General features: G+C 37.4%; 1 protein-coding gene across 2 annotated transcripts in view; it reads left to right on the top strand.

Moving 5' to 3' along the window:
* The window catches only part of LOC150080548 (uncharacterized), a 318,665-nt gene extending 301,781 nt beyond the window's left edge, over window positions 1-16,884 (top strand). The window contains exons 11-13 of one of the 2 annotated variants that reach the window (XM_090381740.1): window positions 3,636-3,726; window positions 5,271-5,422; window positions 16,743-16,884. In XM_090381740.1, coding sequence (XP_090237866.1) covers window positions 3,636-3,726; window positions 5,271-5,422; window positions 16,743-16,866 — 367 coding nt within the window. In that variant the 3' untranslated portion in view covers window positions 16,867-16,884. Of the gene's footprint in view, window positions 1-3,632; window positions 3,727-5,270; window positions 5,423-16,742 lie in introns of both variants that reach the window. The other variant, XM_090381739.1, reaches the window with a different exon arrangement.
* The last annotated feature ends 202 nt before the right edge of the window (window positions 16,885-17,086 follow it).

Here is a 17,086-nt window from a genome sequence, read left to right as displayed (position 1 = left end):
TAACTTGGTTACAGACCAGCTTATATCTATCATAGGCTTCTATGTCACCCATTAATTTATATGTATTCCATGCAGTTTTCTTCTCTGCCATATGTCTCATTACTTCATCTGACATCCATTTAGGCCTAAACCTTGAACAATATTTCTTAGTTGGTATGTAAAGCCTAGTAGCTTCCAAGATAAGTTCTTTGAATGCTTCCCATTTTGAATTTGCTGTTGGTAACATCATCAGTTGGTCCCACTGTATAGAATTTAAATACTGTCTCAGACCATCGTAGTTGCCTCTACAAAAGCAAAAACCCTTCCCTTTACTCCTGATGGTAGTTACCTCTTGGAGTAAATCCCACTTCAGCACACTGTGATCACTGCCACCTAGTGGTTCCTTTATCTGCAGATTCTTAATGCATGAAGAATCACCACTGATAATCAGATCAAGAGTATTAATCCCTCTAGTTGCCTCCAGAACATGCTGATGTAGGAAACAATCATCCAATAAATCCACAAAAGCCTTGCTAGTGTGTGAATGACCAACCCACAAATTCCAGTCAATATCTGGGAAATTAAAATCCCCCATTATAAGACTCTCTGATTTACTGGCCCACTCTATTTCCCTGTACAGTTTCTTATTATACTCATCAGAGTCGTTAGGCCTAAAGCACATTCCTACTCTCAATTTTGATCTCCCAATGCTTATGTCACACCAAACTGACTCGACACTGCACTGTCCAGCAATGTCAATTGGCTTCACTTCCTTGAATTTTGTGTTTCTTAACTAATAGCATAACCCCTCCTCCCTTCCTATCCTATTTATCCTTTCTGCACACATTGTACTCCCCAAATTCCAGTTCTGCATTCCCTATATCTGTGTGACACCACATCTCTGATATCCCAACAATATCTGCCTTTGATGTTTTGAGCAATACCTCAAATTCATCAAATTTATTTACTAAACGCCTAGCATTGGTGTAAACGCAAGTATACATGCACCTGTTCTTTTTCTTAGCTACCCTAACACAACCCATGTGTTTACTTGTACCGCAATGACTCCCAGCAGTCTCTGAAATATTCTGCATCTTGTTTTCCAGGCTGCTGCTCATTCCAATAGAAGCAGTGCAAGAATCTCTTTCACCTCTGCCAGTGGCTACTGTTAATCCATTAGTCTTTGTCTCCCCCCAAGCTAGCAGTTTTCCGACCCACCTAACACTGCCTCGATAGCATCAGCAAATATTCTCGCACCCTTTCCATTTAAGTGTATCCCATCCCTGTAGAAGCAGTCTCTTCTGTTAATAAGTACAGACCAGGCTGAAAAAAATTCTACCCCTTGAGCCTTGCACAATCTTTCCAGGGCCAAATTGATCGACAAGGCTCTCATCATATACTCCCTCCTATCATGTCTGGGCAGAATTGCAGACACTTTCAAATTCAACCCTAATTCACGGCTTTTTTTCAACAGTGACCTGTACTTGTTAAGTAATTCTGCCAGTCTCCTACTCTTAATATCATTAGTGCCAACATGTGCAACTATATCACCTTTTGTGCCCTTAAAAGATGATATCCGCTCTACAATGTCATCAACCTTTGCCCCTGGCAGACATACCCCAGTCCTGTTCCACCTATCCTTTTTACAAAGCATGTTCCCCATTTCCCTGACAATAGAGTCATCAAAAACTACTAGTTCCTGTGGGACCAGCGCATTCTGCCTTGGGGGTTGCCACTGTGTTGCGTGATGACCAAGTGCAAGCTGTGGCATTGTTTTGGGCAGCTGAGAGCTTGATGGGCCCCTCAATTTAGATCCTTCGAGGGCATCCACCCTATCCTTCAAGCTCTCATAATGGCCCATAACAACGCTGAGTTGTCGCCTGATTTAATTACACTCCTTACACCCACAAAGACATCCCCCATGGCAATATCATGTTGCATACCCGATTGCTCCACAAACATCATGCAAGCAGTGCATTTTAAAAGGCTGTGATTCAGAGGGCAACTGCCCCCCTCAGTTCTCCCCTGAGCCACAGTACTCCCATTAGCTTGAGCCTTTTGCTTTGCTGCTCTGGTCTGAGTCATGATTTCGATTTAATTTCAATAAAATTTCAATTTCAGTACAAAATTATAACCCTAAACTTGTATCCCAACACAGTTATAACGCCATATATATTTTTCAGTATTGAGTATTATCTGAGTTCCATTTATATAACTTCCATATCAAGTTATGTATTAATTAATTATGTTACGTTTGTAATCTAAGTCGTTATATGTATTTAGTTAAAAAGTACAATTTAATTGACAATGAAGTTTAACAAGATTAATAGATTTTACTGATTGATTTACAATATTATATTATATACTATACTATATTAAGCTTACACTATCTAGTCTTCTCTTCAACACTATTTAAAACAAGTGACAAACAAGTTATGTGAATCAGGTTTGAATAGAACATTTCCAGTTATTCTATTACTCTCATCATGTATTGAGTGACGTCAGTTACCATCACAAGCATGTTGTCATCCTTTCCACATTGAGGGCATAAAATATTAAGAGAATCGTCCACAAATTAGGGATGATTTGTGGATGATTCTCTTTATTCTACAAGACTCTCACAAACATATCAATAATTTCATCTACTGCTAGCCATACAAAATTATCGTTGAATTATAAATAACACATGATTTTTGCAGAGGGTGAATTCATTAGGAATCAACTGATTAAACATTATATGTATTTAGTTAAAAAGTACAATTTAATTGACAATGAAGTTTAACAAGATTAATTTCTCTGGGAATGAACAGAAAGTTTGATTAGTTGGTTTTTTCCAATGGTATCTTGTTACAAATTAGAGCCCTATATGTAGGTTTCATCTGTATCAACAGAAACTGAAACATTTTATCTTTATTGCAGCCTTGTGCGCATCAGTGCTTATATGTTGATTCAACTGGAATTTTTTAACAGTTCATCTATATTGAATAACTCTGATAAAATATTATCTAACTGTTATAAAGTCACCATTTTCTCTCATCCAATGCTTTAGAAGAGAAGGCTGCACACCTTTTTTTTTTTTTTTTTTTTTTTATCTTAGGCATGATTCAACAATCAAAAAAAGGTAAATTATTTCAACAAACAATTCAATGCTTCAATGCTACTCAGATGATGTTTTGGCTTCACTTTTGAAGAAAACAACCAAGACAGCCGGAGTTGTTTTAGTTCTGTTTTCAGATGGAATATGTATCTCTATAATCTGTGTCAATATTCAAAATGCAATCTGTTGTTATAGTGGAGAGAAGCATTTGTTCCCTTTGTAAACAATGTGTAAAAAATATGCTGTTATGTATTTTTGTCCAAATGATGCTTTTGAAAATGAAATATGCATTGCATATATGCATATACATTTTAGGAAAATCTCTTGTTCAAAAGTATCTTGTGCATATTATATTATAACATGCCATTTAAAGTTTATTGGCTACCAAGAAACCACTGAGATCAATATAACTAAAGAAAATTTTTGGTAACTTTCTTAACCCATTTGGTTGGAGTAATATATTTAAAATAGATTATTTATTTATTATTTTTTTTTTTTAAAGCTACATTTTTAACTTAAAAACAATAAAAGAAACTAAATTTAAAGTTTTCCTCAGTAGGGCATACAGACCTGGAGCAGTAACCAGAAGTGCCAGTGACATCAAAGAAATGCTGTTGGACTGGTGTAAATGTAAAACTAAAGGCTATGAGGTAAGAAAGAAAATTCTGTTTCAATTTTATCTGATTTGCAAGTTCAGCCATAGTATGAAAAAAAAAAAAAAAAAAATCCACAAGGATTCCTCCCGTCTTGATGGGATTCAAACCCGGGCATTTTCTACATGGCGTGGAAAAGTAGCAATCATAACCACTCGGCTACCCACAAAGGATTCATTCTGGTGAAATTGCTAACACTTCCAACAGCTCACAACTTGTCACTGATATTTTGTTTTGTTCAGGCACCAAAATAGTTAAAACTGTTCAACATTCCACATAGCCAGAAGACAAATCAGCTGCTGGAATATTAATTGCATCCTTCAAGAATTGTATGAAAGATAGATAAATATTATAATGGTGTTACTCTGATGAATAATACATAAAATAACATTCATAAATCCAAGTGATGCTTATTCTTGTGCCTATTTTATATACTTATATCCAGATGAACTTAATAATGAAAAGCTTCAACTAAGTTTCTCCTATATTCACTGGAGATTAGTCAAAATTTTCTTCCTGTTTGTGTAAAGCAGGAAGGAAATAACCCCATATGTTAATCCCTTTATGTCGTATAAAGGAATATGTCTATAATTGGACTTGTATCTCTATTTTATTGAACAGGCAGAAAAAAAAAAAAAAAATGAAATCGTGTAGAGGTAATTGATCTCTCAAATTGTGAGGTTATTCCAATGAATTGCCCATGGTGCACTAATAGTAAGTAATGCTTCTCAAGAAGAGAAGCATAATGTTGCTTATTAGTAATGTGGCACAACCTCCCCCCAAAGTGGCCATTTCATGCTCACTGGCACCCCTTCAATTGTCAGATGCTGCATGATGAGGTGTCATTAAGCACAAAAATGACTGTCTGAGGAGTAGCATTACATTACTAATAACATTATGCTTCTCTTCTTGAAAGCATTACTTACCATTAATGTAACATAAGGAAACTTGTCTTAATAATCTCAACTTGAGAGATCAATGCCTAAATGCAAGAGTGTCTTTTTTTCCTGCCTGTTCTATAAAATATGAATGCAAATCCTATTATAAACATAGTATTTTTATTAGCAGGCATAGAGCATTCATTTGCTCCTACTGTTGAAATTATATAAACAGATTACATTAAGAAGTGAAAATATTGTTTACCTCCTGCCACTGAAGCTGATATAATTTTCATTTAGTTATTTTAGTTAATTTTGTAGTTTTTTTTAGTTTTTATTTTTATTGTTTTTATTTTTTTTTCATTATTTTAGTTTGGTTTCATTTTAGTTATTTAAAAAAAATTGCTATAATACCTATAATCACAGTTTATCAAATACATGAGCATTAATTGAAGATAATTATGGCTGTACAGCTGTAGACATTTTTTGAATTAACCAATATTTTGGTTAATTAATTCAGAAAATCTTCATTTATTAAATAAAATTTAATAAATAATTCAATAAATTTAATAAGGTTTTATTAAATTTTTAATTATTAAATAAATAATAAAGTTTTACAAGATGTGCTGTACACATAATATGCATCTAAATTTTTCTTTCCAGAATGTTGATGTTCAAAATTTCTCAACTAGTTGGAATGATGGGATGGCATTCTGTGCCCTTATTCATCGCTACTTCCCTGATACCTTTGATTTCAGCACTCTAAACCCCAAAAACAGAAGACGTAATTTTGAATTGGCTTTCAGAGTTGCTGAGTAAGTACTGCACAGTCTTTAAATTTCAATTGTATATTTTTATTATTATTAGCCATATGGTGCAAGGAAGCCTGAGGCTTATGCTGCACCAGCCAAAAAAAAAAAAAAAAAAATTTCTGAATTTCCCAGAGAGAGAATCACCAAGAAAAAGAAGAATGATGATATCCAGCTCAGGACTCTGGGCATGCCAAGCCCATACTCACCAGATGTGAGCCCCTGTAGTTAATAGATTAAAATACATTAATTGTGACTTATATTCTGATGTATTATGAAACAAGCAGCCTCAGAAAATGGACAATCACAAAAAAAAAATAAATAAATAATATATATATATATATATATGTATACTGAGTGGACAGAAATCATGAGATACCTACCTAGTAATGGGGAGGCCCACCTTTTGCCTGGATAAGGGCAGTCGCACAGTGAGGCATTGAGTCCACTAGTTCACAAAAGCGTTTTACAAGGTATTTCCATCCATGCTTGCTGCACTGCTGTCTGGGTGGAGGATCCAAAGAGGCGCCTCCGTAGCCAGGTGGGAAGGAGCAGCAGTGCGTAGCACACGCTTCTTGATTAGACTGGGGTTCGAGCCCATCACCACCAAATACGGATGATGCGGAAAGGTCAGGGAATGACCACCGCATATCCCGGAGCAATATGGCCTAAGCTGCTAATGCTCTTAAAAACCAAAAAACAACAACAACAACAACAACAGGATCCAAAGCTGGAAGGACCTTTCTACAGCATCTCAAAGATGGTCCACAGGGTTCATGTCCCGTAAACAGGGAGAACATTCCATGGGGTAAAGTCAGTGGAATGCTCTTCAAACCATGTTCTAGTCACCACGGCTCTGTGGGGCGGTGCATTGTCCTGCTAGAAGAGTCCATTACCCTGGGGGGGGGAGCAACGATAACCATGAAGGGATGCAGATGGTCTGCAAGGATGGACACATAACCTGGACCATTCAGAGATACATCTAGACGTACCAGAGGTTCCAACATGTGCCAGTTGAACATGACCCAGCCCATTACTGACCATCCACCTGCCTGAACAGTTCCTTGTCAACGTCATGGGCACATAGCTTTGTGCGGTTTCTGCCAGATACACACCCTCCTGTCCACTCGAAATAACTGAAAATGGGAGCCATCGGACCAGGAGACCGGTCTCCAATCATCCAAGGTCCAGTGCTGATTCTTTCGCCCAGTTGAGGCGTAGAGTCCTGTGTCACGGTGTTAGCAATGGGACTCTCATGGGTCGGCGGCTCCCATAACCTATTGTGGCTAATGATTGCCTGATGGTCTTGGTGGAGACATTTCTGGCACCTCTCTCTCTCTCATTGAAGTCGGTGGTGGTTTGTGCCACTGTCGCTCTCTGGTTGGCTCAAAAATTTGAGACAGACGTCGACGGCCAAGTTCATCCACCACTTTTCTCTGCCCACAGCGCTGTCCACGATGAGATGTTATTCCAGAAATGGCATATTCCCAATACACTCTTGATACTGTCGAATGGGGATAGTGCAATTTCTGTACCACCTGCACGATAGAGTGACCCATGCGTCGGGCACCATCATCCCTCTTTCAAAGTCGGCTAACTCACAATGTTTATCCAAACTGACATTGAATTACCGTCTACGTGAATGCAGTGCACCTGCCAAGTGGTGGGTTTGTCCACTAGTGAGAGGGATGGTAGCTTCTTGTTGCTCAGGAACCAGGTATCCCATGAATTCTGACCCTTCGGTGTATAGCATTAGCATTAGTAGAGGCATATGATGCAAGAAAGCAAGCTTATGCAGCATCAACCAAAAAAAAAAAAAAAAAAAACCCTCCCATTTCACTCCTCCATTCGTTCCAAATGCCTGTCCAGCTCAGCCTTAAATTTATTTAGGCCATCAACTTCCACAACAAAAGATGGAAGTCTGTTTCACCAATCAACTACCCGCTGGCTAAAGGCAAATTTCTGCATATCTATTCTACAACTGTCTTTCCTCAATTTGAATCTGTGCCCCCTCAGGTTCTTAATTTGAGCAAGACGAAGAATCCCATCAGCATTCAGCTTGCTCAAACCATTCAGGGACTTATACACCTTTATCAGATCACCTCGCCGGTGCCTAGTCTCCAGACACTGTAATTTGCAAAACTTAAGCCTTTCTTCGTAAGAGCAACCCTTTGTTCCATTCACTAATCTTGTTGCCCTTCTTCATACTCGTTCTAGCAATTCATATCCTTCCTAAAATGAGGCCCCCAGACCTGTACACAGTACTCTAGGGGTGGCCTGACTATTGCCTTGTACAATGGGATAATCACCTCCCTGTCCCTGCTAGCAAATATATAATATATATATTTATAATCATTTATAGCCACCCTTTCTCTGCCATTTAACTGGTCTTTTATACATTGTAGGAGCAACTTACTAAAGGCATATTGCACCACCTTAAAGAAAAAATCTAATTATATCAAAAGCCTTATTAAGATATGCAGATCACCTTATTCACTATACTCTTTGGGGATCTTACACTCTGATTATGTAGTCATATTTTTTATTTACACATATTTTTGAATAGAAATAATGTCTATTCAAAAAGTATGCAGATTATGCTTGTTGTTCAAAGTCAGACAACAGAGTGCTATGCAATAATGCATAACATGTTTACACAAGGCTTTCCAAGCAGTAAGCTGTTCACCCACTTATAGTAGTCTGGTTGATTTTTAGCATTAGCAGAGGCATATGATGCAAGAAAGCAAGCTTATTTCAGCATCAGCCAAAAAAAAACACTCCCATTCCACCCCTCCGTTCGTTTCAAATACTTGTCCAGCTCAGCCTTAAATTTATTTAGGCAATCAACTTCCACAACAAAGGATGGAAGTCTGTTCCACCAATTTTGGTTGATAAGGAAGACATGTTTTCACATCTCACTGTATTTCAAAATTGGCATGTACTGAAAAACGTGTGTGTTAAGTTTTGTTCATGAACCACTGAAGGTAAAAGACTGGAAAAGTGAAACTCCAAAGGTTGGCTGCTTCAACACAATAATGCACTGTTACATTTTTTTTTTACTATTTATAGTTTTTTTTTTTTTTTGGCCAAACACAAAACTGATAAAGTCCAACAACTGCTAACCCACCAGTTATAGCTCCATGTGACTCTTTGTTTCCTAGATTGGAAAAAAAAAAAAAAAAGACAAACAAAAAAAAAACCCTGAAAGGATGTCAATTGATGAAATAAAAATGATACGGAATAATGTGATGGCTTAGCTTTTGATGATTTCAAAATCTAAAATTGTCGAAAGATGATTTCAGATTTCACTTTCAGAAGTGCTTCCAAGATTGAGAAAATCATCGAGCTAAATGTGCTGCCCTAGGACACAAGTTTGAAGGGGATTAAGTCACCTAACCACCATGTAAATATAATTATTGTCACTATACTGTAGCAGTCCGGATACATTTTGAACAGACCTTGTATATCTATTCTTCATTCTAATGAAAAAAAAAAAAAAAAAAAGGAAACAACTGAACCATTGGCAATAACCTCCAAATTCTTAAGACTCCCTCAAAGATGTGATTATAACATGGGTAAGAAATTCAATGTAACAGAAGGAACAGTGAACTCTAAAACGAACTTGCATAAATATATTCTTTAACATAAGGCATGCCATTTCCACTAGGAAATGTCTTATATTTAACATAATATTCTACAAAATGTCTTTTGTAGTAGGGAAGAGAGACATATTCTCAGATAGTATTATCATCCAAAGCTTAGAATGTGTTAGTTCCTTTTACCAGTTCTTTATGGAACTATAATTATTCTAAAAAATTTATTGACTACCATATTTTCATTGGAAACAATCTCCCCTAATACAATAAATCTATAAATAATATGGTCAGGTCAATAATTATATTATCTGGTTATTATAAGGTTAATGAGAGCACCAAAGATTAGTCAAAGACACAAAAGGGCGTTTTTACCAAGAAAGACTTCAGTTCTGCAAATTGCAGCACTTGTAAAGGCACCTGCAAAAAGATCTGATTGAAGTGTTTAAAGCTTTAAACAGATTGAATAAACAAAATGCTGATGGCATCCTTACTCTTTCTTGGACAACACAAACACATATAAGAGGAAAAATTTTAATTGAAAGAGGAAATGGTTGCAGGATATGTGCACAAAAATTTGCTTTCAGCCAGAGAGTAATGGATTGTTGGAACAAACTTCCAGAGTATTATGGAAGTGAGTAATTTTGAATAAATTTAAGGAAGGATTAGACAAATTGTTAGAAGGAATATACAAAAGAGATGGGTAGGTTTTCTTTTTTTTTTGATGATGCTGTATAAGCTTGTTTTCATGCATTATTTGCCACTACTAATACTATCTACAGATAATATAATAATCAATCTGATCATATTATCTATAGGACAACCCTGCTTCATTTAAAATGAAAAATTTTGATATTACAAACAAGATCAACTCCATTTTTCTGACCAAAAATGTTTATCTCAAAATCTGAAATTAACATAATCGGGAGGACAATGATTGTAGCCTAAAACTTTGGGTTCACTAGGCAAATTGTTAATGTCAGATAAAAGTCTCCCTAAAATTGATAATTTCTACATTAATAAAAAAACAGACATCTGAACATCAGACTTGACCTGGAAGTTTAAAAAAAAAAAAAAAAAAAAACTATAAAATGCCATTCCTGAGTATGCTAATTATATCTTAAGGGAAAATCTTAACTCTTACAGCTGTAAGATATATATATATATATATAACTAGTATGGCATTCCGAATTTGCACTCTAGTCATTTCTTTAGCACAAAAGCAGGAGGTATCAGAAGCTTAAACTTACAACTTAAAACTTGAAGTTTTACACTTAAAAAAGAAGTAATATTCCATCAAGTGAACAAGGCTATATACAGGGTGATTCACTACCAGTGTGACAAACTTGCAGGAGGTGTAGGGGGCACAAAGACAAATCGGAATCACATAGCATTGCAGGGTCCGAAATGCCTTCGTCATGCAGTAGAGGACGTTGAACGGGAGGTCGCGTGAACAGCGATCCCGCTGGAAGTCAGCATTTGCGAACCGTTTATGGTGAAGAAACCAAGTAGCAAAAGTCCTCTGGAGTGGATAATCCGCAGGCTCTAATGATTGGACGCGTTGCAGATGGTATGAACTCATTTGGTTTGTTGACAGTATCCTCCATATAGTGGATTGGGAAATACTCAATCGTTGGCCTATCGCTCGAGTACTCATACTCGGATTGCCTTCTGCAAGACATAGGACATTCTCCTCATTGTCTGGCGTCCTCGTCGTTCGCTCTCGATTCATGGTACCTCTCGTGAAACAACCAGTCTCACATAACCTTCTGTGCACACATGCGAAAATCGTATGATGAGGAACACGCCTGTGCGGGAAACGTTCCTGGTACAAGCGCAGAGCGGCACGCCCATTACAGTCCGCAGCTCCATACGCGAGGTGCATGTCGGCCAGTTCAACGTTTGAACACTCGTCCATCCTACTGTCTCTGGAACCGGTTCGCAAATGCTGACTTCCAGCGGGATCGCTGTTCATGCGACCTCCCGTTCAACGTCCTCTACTGCATGACGAAGGCATTTCGGACCCTGCAATGCTATGTGATTCTGATTTGTCTTTGTGCCCCCTACACCTCCAGCAAGTTTGTTGCACTGGTAGTGAATCACCCTGTATATCATTATTCCTCACATTAAGACTTAGTAACCAAACAGATAGGTAAGCCTGTAAATATAAACTCAGAACATTCTTAGTAAAAATGCCATTTTGTTTCCTTGACTTAATATTCCCTTGTCCTAATTCACTAAAACACTTGTTCACTTTATTCACAACTCAGTCTCTGAAACACTTTTTGAAATAGAAAAATGCTTGCTTGGTGCAGAACACACATATATATATACCAGTACAGAAATTTCTAGAGGGCTCAAAATGTTTCTAGAGAACTCCGTCGAAAGTACTAGAACCTTCCAGAAACACAACTTTTTTTCCGCAAGTAACAATATTATAGAATGTTCTGGAACATTCTGTAGAAAGCTCTCGAATGTACTAGAAAAAATAAATTAAATTAAAACTAGATGAAAAAGATGATTAAGCCAACTACAGGTCTTGTTTTTTGGTCATTAACCTATGATATTTGAAAATTGAGGGTAACAAGAACTTTTTAAGCACATATCTGAGTTTTTGAACAAAAACAGTATATCCTATGACAATCTGTTGAAATTATTTCAGAGAGGAAATTGATGCTGACCAGTGTAATATATATTTAATGTTTCTGCTGTGATATAATAAGGAAATAGTAATAATTGTTGTCAATAAAATGGCTGAATTTAAACTCCTGGTTATGACAACTAATGCTGATATAAAAGAGCTAACAGAAACGTGGTGCCACCTGGAAATTGGCAATGATGAGTTCCACTACAGTATGCATTTAGGATAGATAGGGAAGATAGAAGTGGGCGGGGGGGTTCATGCTTCTTATCAAAAGCAGCCTTAGTGCAAAACGAGCTTTTGCTGAGTCTTAAGTTATTTCTGCCAGCATAGAATTTGTGTGGAATTGGAAGTAAAGGAACAATGAGAGAGTGGGAGTAATCTACAGACCAGAAGATTGTAAAGAATATGACAAGAGTCTTTATATGCAGATAGAATGGGCAAGCAAGTGTGAATGTCTTATTATGGATGACTTTAATCTGCCCCAAATTCATTGGAATAAGTGGGAGGGAAACTCACCATGGAGAAAAACTTTTTTAAATAAACTAGATGATTATTATTTGTACCAGCATGTTAGACAAAGTACTATGGGTGAGAATATTCTTGACCTCATCATTACTAACAAATCAGATGACATCACAGGAAATATTTTCAGGAAGTGATCATGCAATCGTCAGTTGGAAGATGAAGAAAGAGGTTGCAGTCATTAAAGGTAAGGGGCACAGATTTTAACTTCAGAAGAGGGGACTTTGACAGTTTAAGGCACTATGTGGCATCTGTGAATTAGTCAGATTGCCAAGGGATGGCAAATACATTTGAATTATGGAATACTTTTAAAGCAAAAATCACACAGGCCATGAATGCACACATACCTTTAAGAAAATATTGCAGGATGAGAATGCTGAAATGGATTACTGTGTAGCTAGCTGGTCAAATAGAACAGAAAAGATAATGCACAATTACAGAGTGATGAAAAGCACTGAAGCCCACAACAAGTACAAGTTGATATGTAATAGTACCACAAATTAGTTCAGGGAAGCCAAGGCCATATGAGAAGGCATTGACTAAGAGAGCAAAGAATGGGGACAAGGAATTTTTCATATATGTTAATACAACAAGGAAGAAAGCTAATCAGATCATACCATTGTGCACTGGGAGTGAGAAAGTCTTAAGTAAACCAACTGATGTTGCGGATGAACTGAATAGGTACTTTGCATTGGTCTTTACTGAAAAAAAAAGACCCTTCATGCCGAGAAGAGGCTGAGCCATATGATATTAGTGATGTCATAATTACAGATGATTGTTTATTTTAAAAACTTGAGCATAAAGGCAATTAAGACCCCAGAGTTGATGGCATATACTTTGTAGTTTTGAGGGAAAGTGTGAGGAAGTGTATTGAACCATTGAGGTTAATTATGAGGGCATCTTTGGACTCAGGGGAGATTTCTTTGAATTGGAGATGTGCCAATACATAAAGGCAACTCTAAGAGTGAAATTGGTAACTACAGACCAGTTAGTCTGACTTCAGTGGTAGGAAAAAATTTTAGAGGCAATGATTAATGTAATCCAGGGACATTTAGATATATATGGCATTCTGAAGGACTCACAACATGGCTTTGTTAAGGGTAAATCATGCTTAACTAACTTAGTAGGCTATTTTGACACAGTTAGTCATGAACTGAATTTAGAGAACAATTTCAACACAGTTTATTTGGATTTTAGCAAAGCATTTGATTCAGTCCCTCATGAGAGGTTACTGTATAAGCTTGAACAGGTTGGGATTACTGGTAAGATTCTAAGATGGATTGCAGGGTGGCTGCAGGGCAGAAGGCAGAGGGTTGTCATAAATGGATATTCTTCAGATTGCTGTAATGTCACAAGTGGGGTGCCTCAAGGATCAGGTCTTGGACCACTGTTTCTCATTTTTATAAATGACATTGAAGAAAGCGAGATGTCAAAGTTTACAGATGACATAAAGATTGGCAGAGTCATTAATGATCAGTGCCAAGCAGTGCTCCTTCAGGATGACTTGAACATACTTCAAAGATAGTCAGAGAAGTGGCAACTATATTTTAATGCTGCTAAATGCAAGGTTGTACACTTGGGGAATAGCAACCCACAAATAAATTATACACGTGATGGGGTTGAATTTAAAACAGTGGAGGAGGAAGGGAATCTGGGAGCTATATGGGCAGATATGAAATTTTTTGAACAGTGTAAACAGGCAGCCAGGAAAACTTATGGTGTCTTATCACTGATTTATCAAACGTTATCTTGTAGAGATAGGTAGGTCATAATTCCACTGTATAACACAATTGTAAAACCACATTTGGAATACTGTGTTCAAGTACAGAAACTTCATCTGAAAAAAGATATAGAGCTTCTTGAAAGGGTCCAAAGACAGGCAACTTGAATAGTGTGATCAGAAGAAGGATGACCATATGAGGAAAGACTCCGATTATGTGGGTTACAGAGCTTGGCAATCAGTCACCTCAGAGGTGACTCGATTGAAGTTTATAAGGCTCAGAGAGGGGATTAGCAAAATGAGCGAAGGTGGAATTCTCACTGTTATACAGAATTCCAGAATTAGAGGTCATAAATTCAAATTACAGGGATTGAGGTTTAGTTTAGATTGTAGGAAGTTTTCTTTTAGTCACCAAGTTGATTGCTGGAACAAGTTGCCCTTGTAGGTAGTTGAGGCTGACAGTTTGAATAAATTGAAAAATCTATGTGAGGAGGGAAGCATATAATTTTTCTTATCTACTTGGGGTTTTTTTTTTTGCCAGTGTAGCAAGTGTGGTTTCCTTGCACTATATGGCGAATACTATTACTGTTACTAATTTGTGATTTATGTATTTAGTAAACTGAATCAAAAAGAAAAAAGCAACTACTTTTATGAGCAAACTGAGAACGTTTCATTTCTATGTATCTGTATATTGTCTACTCATTCATCTAATCAGCACACGGTATACAAACATATCCACTGTCTCAGTTACAATATATGATATATGAGTAGCCTATGTGGTATATTTAAAAAAAAAAAAAAAATTGTTACTTGCGACTTATTCCAAGGTATTCTGTGAATTTCAGGAGCTTTTTTAACATATGAATTAACAAATAAACTAAACTCCACATACCAAGGTTCAACTCACTGCACTCTTATCGATTGAACTTATAATCACATAAAGTAAGTTCAATCTAGCTGCTCAGGGGCTTTGGAGCGGTCATATTCTTTTGTAACAATTTCAATGTCTGCCTGACCCTTTATTATCTTAGCTGCATGGAATTATATTAAATTGGAGGAGAAGTGGAAATTATATCCATAATTTCTACTAACCTTACCCGATTTATAATGGTTAAGTACTGGATGGTCCCGGATGGTACGTGGCAACAGAAGGGTGACTGTGGTGCAACTAGCCGGTTGTTTGTTATTTGGTTTTTAGGAGCATTAGCAACTAAGACCATATTGCTCCGGGGATAGGCGCCTCCGTAGCCAGGTGGGAAGGAGCAGCAGTGCGCAGCACACGCTTCTTGATTAGACCAGGGTTCGAGCCCGTCACCACCAAATACGGAGGATGCGGAAAGGTCAAGGAATGACCACCGCATATCACGGAGCAATATGGCCTTAGTTGCTAATGCTCCTAAAAAAAAAAAAAAAAACCAAACCAAGCTCCGGGGATATGTAGTGGTCATTCCCTGACCTTTCCGTATCCTCTGTATTTGGTGGTCACAGGCTCGAACCCCGGTCTAATCAAGAAGCGTGTGCTACGCACTGCTGCTCCTGCCCACCGGGCTACGGAGGCGCCAACTAACCGGTAATTGGAATGCTGGTGACAGGAGTAATGTGTCACAACACACAGTACATCGAACCCTGCTGAAAATGCAGGGTTCGATGTACTGTGTATCATACAGGCACTCAGAGTAGCCGCAGGCTGCTCTGAGTGCCTGTGCTAGCCACAGTTCACTGGCGACAGCACCTATAATGTGCACAAGCATTGAAACTGGACCTTGAGTGATTGGAAAAAGGTTGTCTGCTCCGATGAATCACGTTTCCTGTTGCACCATGTGGATGGCCAGGTATGTGTGCGTCACTTACCTGGGGAAGTGATGGTGCCTGGATGCACCGTGGGAAGAAAACAAGCCAGTGGCAGCTGTGTCATGTTTTGGGCGATGTTCTGCTGGGATACCCTGGGTCCAGTCATCCATGTGCTGGGCATTCTGACGTCTACCACTTACCTAAACATCATTGCTGATCAGGTACACCCTTTCATGGCAACAGTCTTCCCCTCTGGCAGCAGGATAATGCACCATGCCACACTGCCCAGACTGTTCGAGACTGGTTCGTGGAACATGAGGAAGACTTTCAGGTATTGCCCTGGTCTCCAAATTCCCCAAACATCAATCCCATCGAGCATCTGTGGTTTGTGTTGGAACAGCAACTCCAATCTGCGGCATCTCAACCACAGACCTTACAGGAGTTAAAAGATCTGGTGGTTACGTGTTGGTACCAGATACAACAACACATTTAGAAATCTTGTAGCATCCATGCCTCGCCGAGTACGAGCTGTTTTGGCTGCACGTGGAGGACCAACGTCATATTAGGTAAGTGGTCATAATGTTTTGGCTCATCGATGTATATATTTCCTAATAATTTTACCTACTTATAAAATAAACAGAAATTTTGTTTGACAAATTCACAATTTAACTCAAAGTAAATTTATAAAGTAAAAATATTTTTATATACCAAGCAGTATGTTTCAAAATGTTGTATTATGGAAGAGAAGTATTAATATGTTTTCTCAGCTGATTATTACAAAAAACGTCAGTAACTGATCTTCAGTATTTTATTTATTAAAATTTACTTAAGGAACTATCCTTTGGCATATTTTAAATTTATAAATTGCTTTTGGAAAGTAATTTATACTTTCTAATTTTTGTTTGGAAACTTAGAATATAATAAACAGTTTTTTGAAAAGGAAATAAAAATACATTTCAAAAGAAGTTATTTCAATGCTTTCCACACCACCTCGATCAAGTTTAATGCTGAATGTATTACAAAATGCTTCAAGATAAAATTTTTCTATTTCTGCAGAGAACAAGCAGGAGCATCTCCCCTTTTAGATGTAGAAGACATGATGATCATGAAAAAGCCCGATTGGAAATGTGTCTTCACATATATTCAGAGTCTCTATCAGCATCTACGAAAGCTAGAATAAAGGCCTCATTTTTTTATATGTTTGATGTATATGTGGATTTAGTTATGTATCTACTTATTTATATTAACACTGCATTTATTGAATGCACTCCATTTAAATTTTAAAAAAATGTATAAATATATAATGGGTGATGATGCATATATCTATATTTAAGTGATCTCTTTTAAGCACCAGTACATTAATTACTATTTCTTTTTTTCAACCAAAAGCAAACATCCAT

This window comes from Mastigoproctus giganteus, chromosome 9 (genome assembly GCF_048544385.1).
Source record: "Mastigoproctus giganteus isolate SK-2022 chromosome 9, ASM4854438v1, whole genome shotgun sequence".
Lineage (NCBI taxonomy): Eukaryota > Metazoa > Arthropoda > Arachnida > Uropygi > Thelyphonidae > Mastigoproctus > Mastigoproctus giganteus.
This window is presented reverse-complemented; position numbering and strand designations above follow the sequence as displayed.